The sequence below is a fragment of the Meleagris gallopavo genome, chromosome 14 (genome assembly GCF_000146605.3).
Source record: "Meleagris gallopavo isolate NT-WF06-2002-E0010 breed Aviagen turkey brand Nicholas breeding stock chromosome 14, Turkey_5.1, whole genome shotgun sequence".
Lineage (NCBI taxonomy): Eukaryota > Metazoa > Chordata > Aves > Galliformes > Phasianidae > Meleagris > Meleagris gallopavo.
Genome location: NC_015024.2, coordinates 18,096,940 through 18,117,792, shown reverse-complemented (window position 1 = coordinate 18,117,792; position 20,853 = coordinate 18,096,940). Strand labels below are relative to the sequence as shown.

Here is a 20,853-nt window from a genome sequence, read left to right as displayed (position 1 = left end):
CTCCCTGTAATCAGACAAAAGCATTTTGGGCCCAACAGGCCTAGCAAAGGCTCACAAAGATTCTCACTATAGCACAGATATTTCCATAGTGAAAGCTTCAGCACAAAGCTGGAAGAAAGCGCTTTCTGAGAACAGCAATTCCCCCTCCCCGAAAATGTCTGAAAAAAGAATTGCTTTTTCTGACTTATTTCTCTAAGAACTTTCACAGCTTTCCCCACAGTTTTGGTTTGTTTCTTTTTCCCTTTGAATTTCAGAAAGTGAAAAACTCACACGTTTTCCTGTTCTTTTCAACAGTTACGTGAGAGTCTCCCTGCCCACAAACAGCCTCCCCTCCACACAGCCTCATCCGAGGGCATCTTCCCACAGCCCTCACCAAACCGACTGCCACCATCACCCCGTTGCTGCAGCCATTGCTCAGGCCACGTCCGCACCAACTGAAATGAGCTGAGCTGCAACACAGCGGAGGGCTTCCCTCTATCAAACATTTCGTAGAAACAAAGCACTAATTACTCACACTTGTTCTCATCATAGAAACATTTTCTCAGAGCCACGTGCCTCTGAGGTCTTCAAAGCTGCTTGTGAGCACTGGGAATGGGAGGACCAAAAAGCCATGGCGATTGTTGCTGACCATTCAAAGTAACTTCGGCTAAACATTAAGAGCAATTAAATATGAAATCACCCTTTGATTTTTGCACCAGAAAAATTAGAAAACTAAGTGCCAGCCATAATATCAAGGTTAGAAGATGCTGATGTGAAATCCTAGTGGATGCTCATATGCGGTACTCCATAAATATAAAAATGCAAGAGGAGGGTATATGTATAGGGAATTTTATATTTTTTTATGTATACTTATATAAATATACATTCACACACACTCTACCTATAAGGAGACCAGAAGATGGATAAGCTGTTAAATTCCAAATGACTCTCTGCAGACAAATTCTGACCCAAATGCAGAATTATCATTTGTCAAGTTGTCCCATATTTCAGCACTAATGCTGTGATATACAATAACCACACAAAGAAGTAGGGAATATTGGATAAGGATGAAATTGTCAGTTCTTCCTCTTTCCGAGGTTGATTTGCTACTTTTACTGAAGGGAAATCAAGTACTGAAGCTACCACTCCATAGATTATTTATCCCAAATTCCCACAACACAAAACCTTTAAGAACACAACTGATAGCATATGGGGAAAAAAAAAAAAAGCATATTTGAAATTAGAACTTGTAAATCATATTTGAAGGATCTTCTCCTTGTTGTCATTCTTTATGACCAGGGCCATCTGCCTGACAAGGAGTAGGAGGGTATCAATTTTCTGCCTATTTTAGCATTCAGCAGCAATAGCTATCTTTAAGGCCTGCGTTGCCTTCAGACTTTATCCTCCAGTCCTTAAGACATCAGCTTGCAGGGTGCTGGCACTGCTGTTTGAAGCATGGAAGATGGATGTGCTGTGTGGTGTTGGGCCATGAGCACACAGTGCCTGCAGCCCTAGCCAGATGCTCCTGCAGCCCCCAGTGAAGGGGCACAATTCCTGTTTCCCAGAAAAACTCAGTAACCAAGTTCCTCCTGCAGTCCAGTACTACAAGTTCTGTTGGCTTTCCAGCATCACTCTGTTGTGATCATACAAGTACGGGATAACATACTTGCTTTTAAATCAGTATGTTTCTGAAAAACAGAAGCCAACAAATTCCAAGACACAACTTTTGCACAATATTGAAGTTATGAGATATGAACGAAGAACAAAAGGTAGCTGGATGCCTTGGAAAGGAGCATCTACAGGAAGGAGCAGAAGAATGCTGAAATTTGGCTTCATCACAGACAGCCAAGACTCTTCTCGATCTGTGTCACCATAAATTCACCACATCGTTCTTCAGCCCTGCTCTGAAACCTTTGGTGCTGATTAATCCAAATCTGTACACGGGGCTGATGGAGCATTCATCAGATCAGTACCACCATTCCTGCTTTCTGAAGTGAGCCAGAACTCCAGCTCAGTCCTCTCTGGACACGCTCACTATCCCAGCATGTTCAGGCTCTAACAATTCACTGCGGAGTCTACAGGGAGGGAAGCAAACATTTCCTCTTTGCACAGAGAGACTGATTACATTCTAATAATACTGAGATTTATTCTTGTTTCTTAGAAAACAAGCCCCAGCTTTACAGCCTAAGGAGCAGTCCTGGGCTGGAATCCCTAACACAAACAACTCTGCTCGTACCCCGGTCCCAAAGGCTGCGGGGCACCGTCCCTCCCAAACCCTGCCTTCCTGGGCTGGTTAAAGTTAGCTGGTGCTGGTTGGGGACCACGTGCTGCTATGAAGGGGGAAGGATTTCTGTGGATAGAGCCAAGATTTTTTCCTTTTCAGGATGGCTACTCTCTCATCCAGTTCTCACTTCCTCATGCCTGCAAGTCCTGTGCTTATTTTTTCCCTTGTATAATTTTTAACTTCAACAAGCAGAAGGGCTGACATTCACTGAATACGAGGTCTAAGTGCTACCAGATTGTTTTTGCATAGCAAAGCGTTTTGTACCCTTAATAAAATCTGAACCAGAGATAATCTGTTCCAGCTAAAGCAGGAGCAAATCCTGCAGCAGTGCTTTGAGCAGTGTCACTGCTTCTCTGCCGGCCGTGGAGCGTGGATGTGATTCCTTACTCCAAGCATCGGACTGAGAGCCACGGAAAGATTCCTCACCTGAAATACAAGGAGTTCTGTTTTCACTGAACTTCTGTAAGTTACATAATCAAAACACAGTAATTGCCAATATGAGAAATCAACACCAAGTATTTTCACAAATTAGGTACAAACTTAACTGTAACTCAAGTATCTCCTAATGGACTGAATAATACACATTTCATTGAAATAAAATTTTCCAGGAACACTGCATTTAGCATCAATCTGTAATGGCTATTCCAGTATCTGAAACATTCCCATGAGACGTGACAGCCTGAAGGCTCTGACTTTCACAATAAGGGGACAGCAGTTAGCTGTCCGGAGGCTCCCCAGGCCTCTGCTTCCCCGAACTGTTCCAGGCACTGCTTCTGCTCTAACCTGGTGATGAGCACAGAGGCAGAAGTTTGAATGGCAAGACCGTCCTGAAAGAGGAACCCAAATCCTGCAATGGAAATGAAGGAGCATTCAATCTCCAGCAGCCATATGGGAACAGAGGAAGATGCAGATGTCACAGGCTGCTCGCTGTAGACACCCGGACAGGGTCTGGCTTTCACTACAGCCCATTTTTATTGCTTGCTATGCTCATCCAAGGCCTCACCATTCTCATTTTCCGACTGCTCTCAGACAAACTGAATCACTGCCAGCATTACTTCCCAGACTTACAGCTGCAGAGGTACCACCAGCTTGATTAATCTCCCCCAGATTTGCATTTTTTTCATATTTATACCCCAAAAAACCAACAACTTACACATAAGAAAACTTCACTCTAGCCAACTGGGGAAGGGCTGGTCTCATTCCTAACACCTGTTTCTCTTCCAATACATACACAGTTCTTTCCCCACAAACCTCTCACTGCTGACTCGACCCATCTGCTTTAGTATTTGCACCTTTCTGTGTAAGACCCCTCCACCTCTACAGCACTCGGGTTCTCCCAGCCAGAAGTGCTGGCAATAAGCCTGCAGTTTCCCTGAAGGTCCTCTGGCAGCAGCACATGGATTCTCAGTACTGATGAAGGCCACTAGCATCTCAGTCTTCACAGCTTACAGAACAGAGCAAAAGCTTTCAGAAGAAACAGAGTAAAGTATATGGAACACAACTGTTGAAATACCCTAAATTTTAAGCAAGCCACAAATTTTGATAACTTTGTTATATTAAAAGATATGTACCAATGTCACCCCACCCCCACAATTCATTAAGGCATTTCACTCCCTTGGGCTCTTGTGACTAAGTATAATATTTCATTAAATATCCTGTTCATACTGGCTTATGTACTAGGGAACACACTAATTTTAGAAAACTGATTAGCTAGTTCTTTCTAACCGAATGTTATTGTAGCTAAGGTCAGATTTTGCACTGAAACTATGGCAACAAAGCCACAGTATTCTTTTGTCTACAAGGTTGGGGCTAGGTTTATTAACAGCACTGTTCTACTTAATAGCTAAGCATTGCTTTTTGGCAATGCCTCCCTTGATCCTACCTGAAATAGGCTGAACTTTCCACAGGGGAAAAAGCTCTGACCTGTGAAAGCTGTTGAGAAAGGATGAGCATTTGAACCAGAACTCTGCTTATTTCTCATTTTCAGTATGTGGTCACTGCACTGCCTGGTTCTCCCATCTACTGCTTCAGCAGCACAGAACCTATACCCACATATTTTAGACAGGCAAACGAAGCACACGGATCATAAAACCTCACAGTGGGACCTCAGAATCCAACTCTTCCCGTTCGTTCGCAGTACCTGAGCCAACAGACTGTGCCATCCACGCAGCATTCCAGTTAACCATATTAATGGCCACTTTATATTTCAAAGGGGCTTCGCTCTGCCTTCATCTAGATGCAAAACATCTAAGATGAAAGCACTTACCCCAGGAGCTGGCAGACAGCTGCTTAACCACAGCACACCAAGCACAGACCAGCACGCAAACTCAGCTCAGCCAGTGCTCAGTGTGTGCCTCAGAAGCCGAGCAGCCCCATCTCCTCTTCCTGCTCAGTGCCTACAGCTCTTTTCTTGTGCCAAATTAAAAAGACTGTCTTGTAAGCTGTACCACACAAACCTTTCCTCCACTGTGGCCTTGCTACCCCAGCAATAGGATACAGCAGATGTTTGGGAATGAGGTGTTCAGGAAAGCACTGCACCTTGCCTGCCTGCTGCCTGGGAAGGGTGGGAGGATGTTGGGTGTGCTCCTGCATGCGCTGCAGCAGCTCTCAGTTTGGATTCCTTCTCAGAAACTTTCAAGCTTCAGCAGATACAAAGCACATTACAAACACAACATTTCTGTCTTTCCAGTTTTTTGAAAGCTCTAAATGCCACTGTGACAATTGTCTTAACATCTGCTTGTATGTAGGATGCAGTGGGCTAAAAATTCACATTTTAGAGGCAGTGTTCAGGATTTCTTGATCAGATAAAGGGCATCAAATTCAAAGGCGTACCCACAGTTGGCAGTTTTCTGGTACAGTTATATAAATACTTCAACTCATACTAAAAGATTCCTCATCAAGCCCGTGAAAACGTATCGCAGATATTTAACAGTATCCTTCTGCAAGATATATTCTTCCAGCAATAAGTGACCAATACTTCAGTCTTAAAGATGCTATAGGCACAATATTAGACTCTATTTTCCTTCTTTCCCTCATCCATCATTCTAATCTTGAAGTTTCTTTTGATTTTCCACTACATCTTATCAGTGCCCTTAGCATCAGTTCTTCTTTGCATGACATTTGCCTCTTTGGGAAAACAGAGAAGTCAGATAAGCAGGTGCTCACTGCTGCTGTCCCACTTGGTGTTCAGCTTTGGTACTCAGCACGTGCATTTCAGTCTGACTCGGGCAGCACAGAACAGAGGAGTCACAACTCCGTAGCACCCTGCACAGTGCTCTTCCAGGCAGCCATGCTAAGCTTTCAAGGCCGCACTCAGGCACTTCCAAACATTCTGCCTGGAACAAAAAAGGAATTCCGCAATTGCATCTGTTAACGCACTGTTATCAGGGTGAAAAGGCCCCGTTTAGACACGAGTTCAGGCATTTTAAAGACACCTTTTAGTTAATACATCCACGCATTTCACCAGCGTTACAAGTCTCTCATTCCAAGAGAAAAAGACAGCTGAGCCTGGCCATGCAGCCATGCCCAGCACGTTTCTTGTCCCACGGTCAGCCCTGGAACCAGCTCCGCTCTGCAGAGCACCCACTCCAACTCAGGCAGTGCACACACAGGTCACCCACTTCAGATTATTCTACATCAAAGTTTAAAAAGCAATCTGAGCTGATATAATGGCTTTCAGCAGATTAAACACAGAACAACATGCACAGGTATGTGGGGAGCAAGGATTTCAGGCTGCCCACTTAACCGAAGCCAAACACACAATACCTTGGGGCTTACACTGCTGAAAATTATTCTGATGAGTACAGGGACAGAGCTGACCTACCTTACCACCTAACAAGTGCACTTTCGTGCACTGCTAATGTTTTTGCTACGCTAAGAGGCAGAGGAGTCTGAGTGTTTATTTTAGCTTGATTATTTCACATTCTAAAGTGTTTGGAAAGCTGAGTATGCGACCCTCTAACTGCCAATTCCCTCAGCCTCAGTTCTAACGCTGAGCCACAAACCAGTCTGCATCAGTTGAATAGGGGTGAATAAGGAGGTACACACATAAATCATCCAACCCCACCGCCTGTATCACCACTGCATAAATTCCATGCACACACCACTAATGGCAAAGCTAAGAACAGCCCTCAAACATTTCTGCGATGGAGGAGCACTGACTTCAACCAGTGCAGAGCACAGTGCAAATTTAAGAGAAATCCATCAGAAGAATTGGTATGTGCACATATGTACATAAAACTTCTGTGTTAAAGCCTCTCTGCAGAGCCCAGGCCATGCCTGTGCTGAAGGTGAGCTTGCAGCTTGAAGCCCTTGCCCCAGCAGGGCCGTGGCAGTGCCAGACAAACAGGGCAGCTGCTTCCTGACAGCAGTGCTCACCAAGACCATACAGTGTGGATTAGGATCAAAAGAACAAACAGAATTTGAATCTTGTCTTCTGCTTCTCCATGAGGGTATTTTAAGTCTAAGAGATATGGGTTCATTCCTTGAACATCTTGCCAAAAAAAGCGTGTTGCCCAGCAACTACTAAAACAGCGCTCTGGAAGGAGGTGGCTGTTGGAGGAGTTAACCCATCAACGTCCCGCTTCCTGCAGCACTGCAGGGCCCAGCAAACTGCGTGCCCCAAACACAGAGCTGCCACAAGCTGCTGGCAGACGGGCTGCCTCACTGCACCACCGCTGTCTCGCATCAAGCAAACACGCTGGGCTTCGCACACTGCTGCGCTCCCATCCAAAATGAACACCAACGAAGCCTCTGTGAAAGTACATCCAAGCAAACAGAGCAGATCCAGTGGCTGCAGCCCCGGCCTCTGCTTTGCCACTGCTGCCAGGTCTGACCCGTTTCATTCGCAAAGCAGCAATCTGTCTCTGTGCATTTAAGCTCAAGTCATTCCTAATGAAATACTGTGCTGCTTTTAACCTGGCTGGAGGGTCAGCTCTAGTTCATACTTTCCACATAAATCCATGCGTCTCCCAGGCATGTTCATTTACAGTCACTGCTTGGATGCACGGTCATACTCACAGGCAGCAGACTGAGCATCAATTCCAGCTGTATAAAATAAGTAAAATGTCTTTTTTTGTTCAAAGCAGTGCAGATAACTAAGGAGTCGTCATACTTACTTTTTTTGGAGACTTCCACAACTAGGATTTCTTCCAGGAATCTCATCTGCACACAGTGTATTCAGACAAACCATTTACTTCCCCATGAATTTTCATATCAACATTTTAAAAAAGAAACACTAGTGAATGGAACTCTCGAGTCCTATATTTTGCAAGGAGTTTTAGGGGTTTTTAATGGAATTAGTTGAAGGTGAAGACACGGAGATGCACTGGAACTTTAAAAAAAAAAAAAAAAAAGGAAACCAAACACAAACAAACACAAACAAACCAAACCACAGCATCATTTAAAGTGGTCCCGAAAGCCAAGAAAAAAAAAAAAATCACTGAAATCTCACAGACTGTAATCACCACCCAACCTCAAACCACTCTGGGTGCCGTCTGCGTCTGGGGAGGGGTGGGAAAAGGAAGAGAGAAAAATGAGCTCGCACATCTCCAAGCACTCCTGTAATATTCTAAGGAAAGAAGACATAATAGCATTTAATATGTGCAACAACTACTGGTTAACCATCATTGCAACTTCAGTGTGTTGAACTAATAACTTTGAGTTTTAAGGCCTATTACTGCTTTCCAGCTTGGTACTTCAGGTTTTTCCATCTAACACGTCCTCTATTTCTTTCTGCCCTTCTTTTCCTCCCCCGTTATGCTCTTACTCTGCACCTTGAACCCTGACCCGAGCTCCATCCCTCCTCACTCAGCCTCCAGCACTCTCTCCCTTCCCGTGCTCCACCACCAGCAGACAAATCTCTCCACCTATTTTTACCACAGCTCTGCCAATGAAAGCAGCCCTGGTGTCCTCAGGACACCTCTGGTTCCCTGCAGCAGGCTGACGGGCTCCATCGCTCCCAGCTCCAGCCGCGCTGCTGCTCCACATGCACTCTGGGCTTCCCTCGTGTTCTCAGCCCAACACAAAGTCAGCATTCTGCAAGGAGTGATTTACTGACACACAAACACAGTGAACTTCAAGCACAGCTCATTGCAAGGGGGATCTCGTGGCACCAGAAGCCGGGTTATAGCACAGAGCATTTTCCCAGTACTGTGCCTTTCCAAAGCTGTAATGTCAGTCACCGCCATTTGACGCACTTTGGTCCTGCACTAACAAGATCTCCAGAAGTTATTCCTCAGTTAATGCTGCCAGCATTTCACACCAATTTCAGCACACACCTAGGTCCCACCCCTCCTCCGGCCTTCCCAAAGCAAGCAAGTCTGAACCTCAAGTATGTGGGAACAAAATTCTGGGATTGCTGAACTGCAACCACCAGATGCCCACTGTTGCTTTATATCCCCAAAGTAAGTGATGCTGTTCAGACAAATACCTTAGGGAAGGCTGTGTTCTGTTTGCAAGGAAGGTATTTTTGGAAGGTGCCCTTAAAACACGTGGACTGAAGAGGCAGGGCTGTAGTTCCTGACTCTGTCACAGACAACACCCCCACACGCGTCTGAGTGCCTCTGCTTCACCATAAAAAAGGGACATTTTCCACTTGTGTTAAAGATGGTGAGATAAATTTCATCATCATCTCTTCCAAATATATTAGTGCAGAAAGCGTTTTTATCTTGAGCCACGCTTACAAAGCACACGTATAAACAACTGAAATGCCTGCTAAAATTTTATGACTTCTGTTGCCATTTACCATTAAGCATAAACTTCCCCACGAAAGCTTTAGTGAAGTGACTACAAAGGTTGGAAAAGGTTCATACCATTCTTTCTCAATGTATAATTTATAAGTAACATGAGAACTTTTACAAAGTCCAACAACATTTTATGCCAAACAAATGTTTCTTTGTACTTGCAGTTCCTAAACCATGCTAGAAATAATTGCTTTTCTCTCTCTCCACCCCTTCCCTTTCTCTTCCACCCCCCACCTTGTCCCCAATCTCTTCTACGCCCAGTCATTTCAGTCAGATCTGGATTTGTTTCTTGATTTGATTGCCTAGTTAGTGCTCCAGATAATGTAATATCACCATCCTTGTTCTGGAGAGCTTAACAATGACTTCTTAAGTTTCTCCAGGTTGCCTCTTCAATACCTGAATCATCAGTGTGCAAATTACTCTCTGGAAAGAGAACTGAAACTTACCAGGACATTCTGGTAGGACAGATGTGAAAGCCAGACCCCATTTGCAGCCACCCCTCGCAGAGCCCTCACGTCCCACAGCTCAATTTGATTCACAGACATTCACACACGTACTTTTCCCACCCCCCCCCTTACGAGTTGCCCTTTGTGGAAGACTGCAACGCTAAAATATTCCATAGAAATAAAAACAGTTTGCACAAAATGAAGGACTTCTTCCACCTGGATGGTAACAAACAGCCTAGCGAACTCACCTCTGAACTTTTTGGGTGGGTTATTTAGGTCACCTGCTTCTGGCTGTACAACACACCGGTCATCCACAAGGCTGCAAAGAAATGAGAAATCAAGTAAGATTCTTTTCCTTTGCAATAGCTTGCATCTTTGCTAGCAAAACCAAATGGTTTATCCACAATAAATATCCGAGTGGCCACTTCAGCAGAAGACATTGCCCAAATGCCAAATCTCTCTAAGAAGCATGCAGCTAATTTCTACTGTTGCCCAGAGCTATGCTTCTAGATAGGTGGGACAATAAGTAAGTAATTGCTCCTGCAAACTGCATCTGCTTTCTGTCCCCTCCTTGAGGTGCAGACAGAACAGCCCATATTCTAGTTGAGTGATAAACAGCCTTAAAACAATTATTGCCTCTTGGACAGATTTGAATAATGGTGTAATTGTGTTTGCATTAAAAGACAGAACAGGACAATGTGACCGGGTGAACTGGACACTGATTACAGGGCTCTCCTCAAGTGTCAAGAAAGGCAGAAGCACCAACTGCCACAGTAAAAATTGACCCTCAGGAGATAGGAAGGCATAAATACACCCTCCTGCTTCCCAGTCATAAACACTAGCAAAGTCAGGAGGGCAAAACTAACCTCCTCCTGCTTTAGCAGAAAGGAAGTGAATCGGATAAGTGAACCCAAGAGATCCGAATAGGAAACGCCAGCACAGAGCTTCTCCTGTGAACACACGCTGGCAACAGAAATACACCCAAAAACCTGGAGGGTCAGCGCAAAGCCCACAGAGTACATTCAACATTTAAGAGGCACTTGTCATCACTGCTCTGCTCCAAGCATGCTGTGTCAACGTGGAGCTGCTCCATTATCAAACAATATTTCCAAATTGCGAGGAATGCAACTGTGACCAAATATTCTGTTGTTTCTGATTTGACGTTCAGTCATACAATTTGGCCCCTTAAAACCAATCTGTCAAAGAGGCTTTCTACACAGAAGTAGAACATAAAACTCAGAGGTCTTAGAGGTTTGAGAGGTCCATTCTCATGCAGGATCAACTTGAGAAAGAGATTGAGATCTAGAATATGAGAGTTGTTCCTTGCAGAGGCCGGTTACATGCAGGGAGCATCTGGAGACAACAGTTACGGAAAGTCAAGAAGTGCATAAGAATTAAGAGATCAGAGAGACTAAGTGGACTCGACAGTTCTATGCATCTAAGATTTGCAAATGCAAACATTCAGAGTAAGTTGCTTTTTCCCCATGGATTTTCTCCCTGTTTGGTATTATACAAACATGCACGTGCTCCAACCAGAATGACAGCACTAATATCTGAGCTCACTGAAACACCTGCTTCTAGTGAACGAATGGCCAAAAGGTACTGAAAGTCAAATGGGTTACTCTGAGAACCCCCCATACAGTTACTCTCAGTGCAGTGCATATCCCTCTCATCCTGAGATTCAATTGAAAGTAAAGAGGAGCTTCCCAAATTACTAAGAAAATAACTTCACAAGGTACAAAGCACAGAAGAGGATATTTTGTATGCTAGCAATCATAGTGATGACAGCACTGAGTTTGGGAAACAGCAAGAGTAAAGTCCTGATTAAACAAGTCACGTCATAGGAATATTAAATAGGAACACTCTTCAAAGAGAGTTATTCGGCTAAAATGACATTAGAATGTAGAGCAGTATCTGTTTCTCAACCTTCATTAGCCACATGAACAAGTCATTACACATCGTTATGACATAAGACTGTCAGAACTCCACATGGTATAAAGCACAATTACACTGAATCTTCTCTTTGGTTCTTTAATTTTCTCCAGGACAAAGACTAAATTAAATATGGGACAAAGCTAATTTGATTATGAAGGCTTATTAAGATGATAATGCATTTCATGTTTCACATAGCAATTGGGATTTCTGGCTCAAATTAGGCTCAGAAGATGTGTGGCCATTCTATAATGCTGTTACCTTAAAACAGTACTAATCGAATTAACGAGGATGCTTGTAATGCTGAGGGATCTTCAAATCTGCCATCGGAACATCTCATCGAGCCTAAAACAAATAGGTGCTTTGGGCCTGTAACGTCTAAAAGGACTACCCATGGTGAAAAATATCTGCTCAGCAATGCCATAAAAGCCACAGCCACTGCATAATGTTCATCATGCACTGTATAGGATTAAACATAACAACTTTCTACTTGTTTTGGAATTATCTACTGCCAAACTTGCTTCAATACTAGGAATAAAAAAGCCAAATGTATAGTATTGCTCAGTTCATTTTGCCAGTTTTCAGCAGATAGTATTTGGCCAGTTACGCAGCCGATCGAATACTGCACAGTGTGCATCTCATATTTGACGAGTACCTGGGAAATTTGTCAAATACATTTGCCAAATACTATTCAACCAACCCTACTTACTACATTCCCTTGCTTTTATCATACCTTCTTTCCCTTCTGGCAGCATCCCATATTTTCTTCTCTTTCCTATAATAGATCATGGTGCATCTTCAGTGTCTGCTTCCTTCTCTGCCCCCTTATTTTCCAGAATCCTAATAGCTAGAGGACTAAACCTACAAGTTAGTTTGGAGTCACTGTGATGAGATTCCAGCCCATTGTTTCCTGCTGAGAGACTTACCAGGATGCTGTCTTTGTACCCTGCTTGGGAGCTTCATTTATCAGATGCATCTGGACAGTAGGCATCAAAAAATTTGCTGTCACTGTACCCACCCTGAGGCCCTTACGGCTACTGGAAATGAGAAAGAGCATGTTGTGCGTGTGCCCACTCACCACATCATCAAGCTTTCTGGTTGCTTCTTTGCTACTCATTACCGAAGAACACAGCAATGTGCCACACTATTTCCCTCCCACTAATTTCCCACTGCTTTAAAACCAGGTGGCAGATGTGCCTGCATCTCATCCAGCCCCCTGGAAGCTCTTCCAAACTCATACATGGCTCCGCTGCCAGCTTCCAACATTCTGAGAGATTTCTCTGAAGCGGTAGTTGAGCAGAACCAAACATAACCCCGTCACTCGTGTCAAAGCTACATTTCAGTTCTGTGGTTTCTCTGCAGAGCCTTCCTATGTGAAGGACTACTTTCTGCTGAATGAGGTGGGATGCATGTCTTCCTGCTCGAGAGGCACTCTCCTACAGAGCACCTGCTCAGATGGTTTTGCAGAAGACAGCACAGAGGAGCTGTGTGAGGAAGCTCAGGGCACAGGAGCAGGCACAGCACGGCTCCCAGCACAGCTCCAGGGTGGCTGGCTGTTGCCAAAAGATTGAAAATGTTCTCCTCTGACTGAAGAAGTACAATTTTGTTTTTCTGAGAAACCTCAAACACCGTAGGACAAGACACAACTAGTCATAGCGGTAACTCGGTGGTGTATGAACGGTTTGGCTCAGGGTTTTCAATTTTGTTTTTCCGACGCCTACACACACATTGCTGTTCGTTTTTCCAATCAGTATTGGGGCCTATCTGTTCCTGACTGGGGCGGGCAGGAAGGGACAGGACAGGACACACGGATGGACATGGGACAGACAACATGAAAGTCATTTACTTTCATTCACTCCCTCTACCCACAGCTTAACCTTGGAAAGCTTCTTCCTCCCCACCAAGTACATTAACACCACATCACAGCCATCGATATGTCCTTCATCCTCCCAAGAAATCTAACTTGCAATATTTATTTCAGGCCATTTTTAAACTTAGGGCAAGATCTGTACAGAACACAACTTGGCTTTGCCCAGCATTGCCTGGAAGTCGGGCCCATGACAGCTGATTGAGCTCTGTTAGTTCTTACACGTGTTTTGTACAAGAGAACAGCTGTTCTTACCCCAAAGTGCTAATAAATCCATTGGTTGAGCCCTCTGCATAGAGAGAACAAATATCTCCAATATGAAGGAAGCTCGACATCTTGTCGGTCATCTCTGGCTTAGAGCCCCTAGAAGAATAAAGTGAAACATTACTACTTATTAGGTAGAATGATTTCTCCATACAAATCACTGAAGGTTACAACAATAGGACTCTTTATGTTTATTTGTCTGGAAAACTGGACACGCTCCCATGTTGGAATTTCAGGTATCAAGGCATGTCAGGTAACACAGCACGCCAAAATGCCTGCTTAGAAAAATAAGCTAGGGGAAAACAGCAGGCTGCTGGGACCCCATGAAGCATGGGTTGTTTCTCTAGAAGCCATATCCTACCCCACAGATGTTCACAGATACCTCACACCAGGCGTGCCAGCGTGTCTCATCCCATGCAAGAGGGAAAAAAGGAGGAAGAGTGCTTCGGTTTAAGTTCCATTACTTGTACCATCTGTATTACAGCCCGTATCTCCGCCTAAAACACTTCCGCCACAATGAGAGGTAGGTATGAGTGTATTTAAAGGTCCTCCGGCGTGCTGAAATAGCACTCACAGGAATAGTAATGTAAAACAGTGCCATGATTCACAGAACCATAGAAATCGTTGGAGTTGGAAAGGAACAGCTTCTGTCACCCACAGGAATGCTGGGGTGAGCCATGCACCCAGAGCTGCTGCTGCAAATAGGGCATTACAGCAAGACCCACTCAATATGCCCCACAATGGATTTCACATCTGAAAATGTAAAGCTTCAGATTTTTCAGGGACAAATACTTTAAATGACATATGAAGGAGCCAAATCCCCGTGAAATGAAGAACGTTCAATCCTGTTTAAAAACAAACATAAGGCAGAGGGGCCACGACTCAGCCTCGACAGCTTCTGCAGCATTAAGAACACCATTATTTTCTTCAAAGCCCTAAATCCTGGGCTGAATGCAGGACTTACCTGCCATTTAAACAAATACAGAACAGCAAATTTCCATCTGCCGCAGCAACAGGGAGAGACAAACAACAGGAGCCCTGATAAAAAGAAGCCCGACCAGAGAGTTTTCAAAGATGTCCTTTCAAAAGCCATTTACTGGTTTCTTGGAGACGTTCCTAAGCTGTGGCGTTTGATCACCAACCTCAAAACACTGAGTTAAGCTCTCTGCCCATGAGCCTCCTACCAGCAGGCAGCACTGAATCACCCTGAGCTGCTCACTCCCGCAGGTCGGTGATGCTCCAAAGGGCAAAGCCCAGGACAGGACTGCAAGGAAAAATAGCTGCAAACACGTCCACCCTCCCTCACATCAAGCACGACACACCAAAATCAACTCCAAGCGATCTACCATCAGGAGATACGCAGCAGGAAATTATGCTGATACAGAGCTCAGCCCTGACATGCGTGTGGGGTAGATATCCTTTTTCATTGAGTATTAACTTGTTTACCAAAGGTGTAAGGCTCAAGTTTATTAAGCAAGGCTGGAGATCAACGAGGACAGATTCAAGGGATTTAAAAGTTAATGCTGATAATACACAGCAGATACCACAGTGCTGGCAAAAAACAAAGGCTGCACTTCTCTTCTGCAAAGCTGCAAACAGCCATCCCTCCTCACTGCCTGGCCCCAAAGCGTTGGGGTGGGGGGAAATAAACGTAGTTGTTAAGCCAAAACATGTGTTGGACATTCTCATGGCTGTAAGTCATTGTGCCTCTTGTACAGTTGAAACCAAAACAAAAAAAATAAAAAACAACCAAGAAAAACCCAAACGAGAACAGGCCAAGATCACATGCAGAGTTGCGGAGTGAGAAATCTCAGCTCCTCTGAAATCAAACCTGCATGCACAGAAGCAGCGTTTGGCTTCAGGTTGCCTGCTTAGTGCCAAGTCCTTCAGCCACTGCATATGCTACAGAGCCCAGATCACAGAATCACAGAATGGCCTGGGTTGAAAAGGACCTCAGAGATCATCCAGTTCCAACCCCCCGCTGTGTGCAGGTCACCAACCAGCAGCCCAGGCTGCCCAGAGCCACATCCAGCCTGGCCTTGAGTGCCTGCAGGGATGGGGCATCCACAGCCTCCTTGGGCAACCTGTTCCAGTGCCTCACCACCCTCTATGTAGGAAAAAAAAAAAAAACAACTTCCCTTCCCTCTTCATAAGTGGACAGAAACCATCACTATCTATTTTAAAATACATGCCAGAAAACATCAGAAATAACAGAGAGACTGAATAAGCATCACCAGAATCTCAGCTTTCCCGATTTCCTGACTTGGAAGTTAACTACAAGAACTTCTTACAAAACAAGCTTTCAGATCCTCAGAATGAAAGCTCTGCCTTAAGCTAACAGACCCCAAGCGAGGAGTAGCCAGGCATAGAGAAAGCGTGGTAATTCTGGGGGCACAATGCCCGCTCTGCTCGTACACTTGCACTGATTTCTGATACTTCGGAGCCTTGGGGCTGTGGAGTGTTGCAGCATCACTACACACACTGCATTTCTAGCTCTTAACTCCTCCGTTTTACCACGGCAGGTAAGAATCCCTTTCAGCAGGAATTACTTCCCAGGACTGCATTATTTTCCTTTGGAAGAGGCAGATGTTCACCAAAGCAGTTTCCAAGAAAACATGCAGGTCACAATTATTCTTTTCTGGTGGAAATCAATTTTTCCTCTGGGAAAAAACAAACAAACAAAAAAACCCCCCAAACCAACAAACCCTGATATCCCTATTCACTGAACAGAGGCAGGCCTAAGGATGTGCAGTCAGATTTTGGCATCGCAGTAACTATTTCCCACTCGGCATTTCCCCCCAGGTTCCAGCAGGTGGGGCGAGGGGCTGAGTGACCCACATCGTGGTCACACATGAAGGGAATCATTTCCAAAGCAGCTCTGTTTAGTTGTCAGCTGCTTTCCTAGCCTCCTCCCAAGGACTAGTGACGCCTAACAAAATTAGTCCGCTGGTTAATCAGTTATTTGCGTTAAACTAACAGAAATTGATACTTCTCACCTTTGAGTCTTAGGACAATTAGGATATCCGAGACCAAAAAAACCATTCTAAGCTTTTCGAAAGCAACGTTCCCAGGTGACCAGCTTGAAAACCCTGTCAAACCAACTGGTTGTCAGCGTGACCCCAAAATCTCACCTGTATGGAGGTCTGTGGGTTCCCTACATCGGGGAGCAACGAGGGAAAAGCTGTTAGCCTGGGCACACAGCCATGCACACAGCACAGCCGGGGCACACAGACCTTCCCACACGTGGGATCCGCAGCACTGGGCACAGGCTGGCAGCAGTGACCCCAGAGGAAAAGGGATGGGGATTCCCGCATGCACAGCCTGTGGTGGTGTTCAAAGTAAAATCACTGCTCAAAAAGCAATTGTGCTCTGTAGATAAACATAAGCCTCACTCCGAAATTTGTTTATTTTAGATACGCCAGTGCCAAAAGCCATTGATTATTACTAGAGGGGAGGACCCCAAGGGCACTAGTAGAACCAACTCCTGTCAGCTCTGTCATGTCGTCATCAACGCTGAAGTAAAACTCCTTAACAAATGGAAGGTCAGGAGATGACAGCAGCGCAGCAATGCAGGCATACGGGCACAGAAAAGGTGAGCTGGGGTTCTGCAGACACGTGTTGGAGGTTTGTAATGCAGATGGCTGCATGGTGGGCAGCAGCAACATGCGTTGTTAAAGAAGACAAAGGCTCTTCTGCTTTGGGGGAAAAGGAGGAATATCGACAAACTTTGCAATGCTTAAGATGAGAAATGGAATATGAACTAGAGGTAGGCTATTGCCTTGGGAAGTTGGCTGTATTTACCCATGAGCACAGAAAAACACCTCAAAGATGAACACTTCCTACTATTTCTCTTTTTAAGCCCTGACAGCTAAAATTCGTCCAATTATGTAGGCAATGACTTCAACCCGCCTATCATCTACGTAAAAACCAGTGTGTCTTCAGATACACTTCATGCACAATTTATCTGCACAGGAAAACAAAACTAAGTCCCTATTTAAGAAGATAAACACAAATAACAAATACAGAACCCCACAGAATCTGCAAGGTGCACCTCTCAAAGTCATTCTGCCCTCCTATAGCTTTGATGCATAGGATCGGATATGAGAGTGCATTAGCTAAATCCAGGAAGCAAAGGGAACACCTCCAGAGCTTTAGCATGAGCATTGCCCTGCTGCTCCGTGCTGCTTTGATGCCTGGTCTGTGATGGGACAGCAACTGTAGGAAACACAGAGCCCATTTCTGGTCACATCCATACAGATTCCATCTTGCGCTCCCTTAAAATGGGCTGCACTGCACACAGTGAATGCCAACAAGTAGGAACAGCACAGGCAGGCCATGTGCTCAGCCCAATGACCTTGGTTCAGCTACAGCAAGTTTGATACTGTCACTGAATCTCAGCTGGGAGATTTCAACTCGTGTTCCCATGCAAACACACTTCATAATGGCAGTTAAAGCAGAATTAGCAGTGAAAACACTTAGAAATCAAACTGACTGTTACATATCAAATACCTTAATGAGACATCTGCTTTTTGAAGATCTCGGAATAGGAAATGCAACTGCTTTGTAAACATATCATACTAATTTCTCCCATCATTCATCCCAATCTCCACACTCAGAAGCAAGCAGGCTTCAGAGCAATGCTGGAGGTTTGTTTTCCTTGAGCAAGAGTTGAGGTCCTGTTTGGAGTTCCTCCTTACGGATGGGAACAAAACTCCTGCAGGATGCTATTCCTTGCCTTCAGCAACTGAGCACTGAAAGGCTTCTCAAAGAATTTCAAGCTATTTTGCAGATACCACGTCTCATGCATCTGCTTTGTGTGGGATTTTAATACTCTAACCCATGACTGCAAATCCTATTTGTAAAATAAACAAGACCCAATAAGTCTCATCACTGACAGCAGATTTCCAGCAACTGCGACACAAATGACTTTATCTTTTGAAGATGGCTCTAATAATGTTTATTTTGAACAAGAAAGCTCCTCGCTGTGCCTTGTGGTCCCATGATGTGCTCAGTTCTCTATTATCATACTTTCACTGTGGTTTATTGCTCAATTAAATAGAGACTTGTGATCTTATACGTACTTTTCAGAAACTGGGGCAGCACTTTATCAAAGTCTTCTTCCCTATTTAGACTGTTTAGGTAAGAATCAGATCTCAAACTGTGCTGCACTGCTTCAGGTTAATGCTGCAGACAGGAAGCTCCGCAGCCAAAGTTCAGGTTTGGTTTTTAACAGAAAAGAAATCCGTTTTTTTAAGAGCAGAGACAACAAAAGCTAGGAAGCAAACAAAGGACTGCTTAATGGCAAAAGCCATCACCATGCATACGAGGACTCCCCTCACTTAACGGGCACCACCAGCATCACAAAGACTTGGTCAGATGGGAACCCAGCAGACCACGCACACCTAAGGGATAGAATCAAGCAGAACTGTGCCCCTGATATTTCTGAGTCAGGCCATGCAGATTACTTCCAATCGCTCCTGGCCTCCCAGGGTTTAAGTGAAAGTTGGGTGCTGGAGCACCTCTGCAAATTGAAGCTTCACGAGAAGATGATCCGATCCACACGTCGGACCTATAGCCTCAATCCAACGTTGCTCCTAACATACACTTTTCTAATGACTTCCAATGCTTGAGATGGGATCCTCCCAGCATTTGGTATCTATTTTTACAGGTGCGAGTCCTGTCATAAAAACTGAAACAAAAAAGCTTCTGTCCCCCATTTTTATTTCAATTGAAAAAAGAATGAAGGAAGGTTTCCTCCCCGAGGGCTGTGAGAAAGGCTCGTAAGAATTCCATTAAAGCAGCTAAAGCAAGGAGGAAGCGTCCTTTTTAAAGATCACCCAGTGAATAATCACTCTTCTGGGGCTGCAAAATGCAGCACTGCCACTTTCAAAGCCTGGCTTAACAGACCATAGCACACACAGCCCAGTGGGGAAGGGAAAGCAGCAGGGCTGGGCCACGGAGCAAAGGCTGCAGGCTCCAACAGCAGGGACAGGTGTTGTCATTTTACAGATTACACATTTTAAAAGATATCAGCACGGTCTGTTTATCTACCACACGATCTTGTTTTCCATTTAACTGCAGCCTCTCATGTCCAGAAGCCTGCTGTCCACGGACAAGTTTTCTTTTGATGAACTGTTAGATTAAAAAGGAGAAATGCACTTTCTCAGAGAAAGTATTTTTTAGTCTTAATGCTTAAAACACGGCAGATTTTTCTATAGCTTGCAGGAGGAGGATGAGGAGAAGGATGCAGCAGCACACAGGACTTATAGCACAGGGCACACACCAGGCTGAGCCCAGAGCCAATAAAGCGCTCCTTGCACTCACTGCACATCTCTTAAATTCATCCAGCATGACAATGGCCAAGTTAATTGCGTTCTAGCCATACTTTTCACTGCTGAGCAGATAAATCAATTTATTTACAGTTGCCATTACAATTAGAAAGTTACTCAGAAGGTAATACTTAACAGATGCACTGAAGCATGATTTAATGAAAAGGAAGAAACATAAAGGAACACATTTTGTCAACCTTAGCCTCAAGAACATCCTCCACACAACCAATATGCATGACACTGATTATTTTTACTCGTCCAGAGCAGCCAGGTGGGCAAACAGCCACCAGGCCATGACAGAAAACCCATCCGAACACCCCTAACAAGGCAGCGGGCAGCAGAATGCTGTGACAGGCATCTCCCACCACGGCCATCAGGCTGATGTCAGAAACGCAGCTGACAGATCCCACTGACAGGCAGGAGCCAAAAAAGAGCACCTATCAGAGATGCGCTGTCAGGGAACAAATCATTTCTAAAGTTTCAAATCAAATGTGACCTGACAGCAACTTTTTAATTCCATTAGAAGTGGGCAGCATTTGCTGAATTTGACGTTTACTGAAGCCCATATTTACTGGCTCTAGACTTGGTGGGAGAAAGCAGCCTAGATGCCAGCTTCCTGGTGAAGCCCTACGAGCACACAGTGTTTTCAGAATATTTTATTAGGAGAGACTTGGAACATGCCAAAAGAAATAGAGCAACCAATGTCAGGGATAAGGAGAGCGAGCATGGTTTACAGCATCCACTGAAGCCTGGCCAGGAAAACACACAGAATATTGCACTCTGCATAGCCATACACCTACCAGAACTCACTCTCAATGGGCTGCTTCCTACAGCCCACACTTCTTTCTTCAAGAGATGCAAGCTTCTGGCAAATACAATGCTCTCTCCATCTAGGGGAGCATTTTTCTTCTGCCTGTGCATCTCCCCAGACTGTCTCATACAACTCTTTCACCTATCCTGAGTGCTGTATTTCCCACCTCCTCCTTTACCTTGGCGGAGGTTCTCTGCC

The 20,853-nt window shown here is 44.7% G+C and overlaps 1 protein-coding gene across 4 annotated transcripts in view; it reads right to left on the bottom strand.

Annotated features, from left to right (window-relative positions):
- ITPR1 (inositol 1,4,5-trisphosphate receptor type 1) overlaps positions 1-20,853 on the bottom strand; it is a 147,719-nt gene extending 126,866 nt beyond the window's left edge. For 2 of the 4 annotated variants that reach the window (XM_019620244.2, XM_019620245.2), the window contains exons 1-3: positions 20,834-20,852; positions 13,507-13,614; positions 9,701-9,771 (exon numbers count right to left, since the gene is read on the bottom strand). In XM_019620244.2, the coding sequence (XP_019475789.2) occupies positions 9,701-9,771; positions 13,507-13,598 (163 nt within the window). In that variant the 5' untranslated portion in view covers positions 13,599-13,614; positions 20,834-20,852. Of the gene's footprint in view, positions 1-9,700; positions 9,772-12,310; positions 12,422-13,506; positions 13,615-20,833 lie in introns of all 4 variants that reach the window. The other 2 variants (XM_019620242.2, XM_019620243.2) reach the window with 2 other exon arrangements.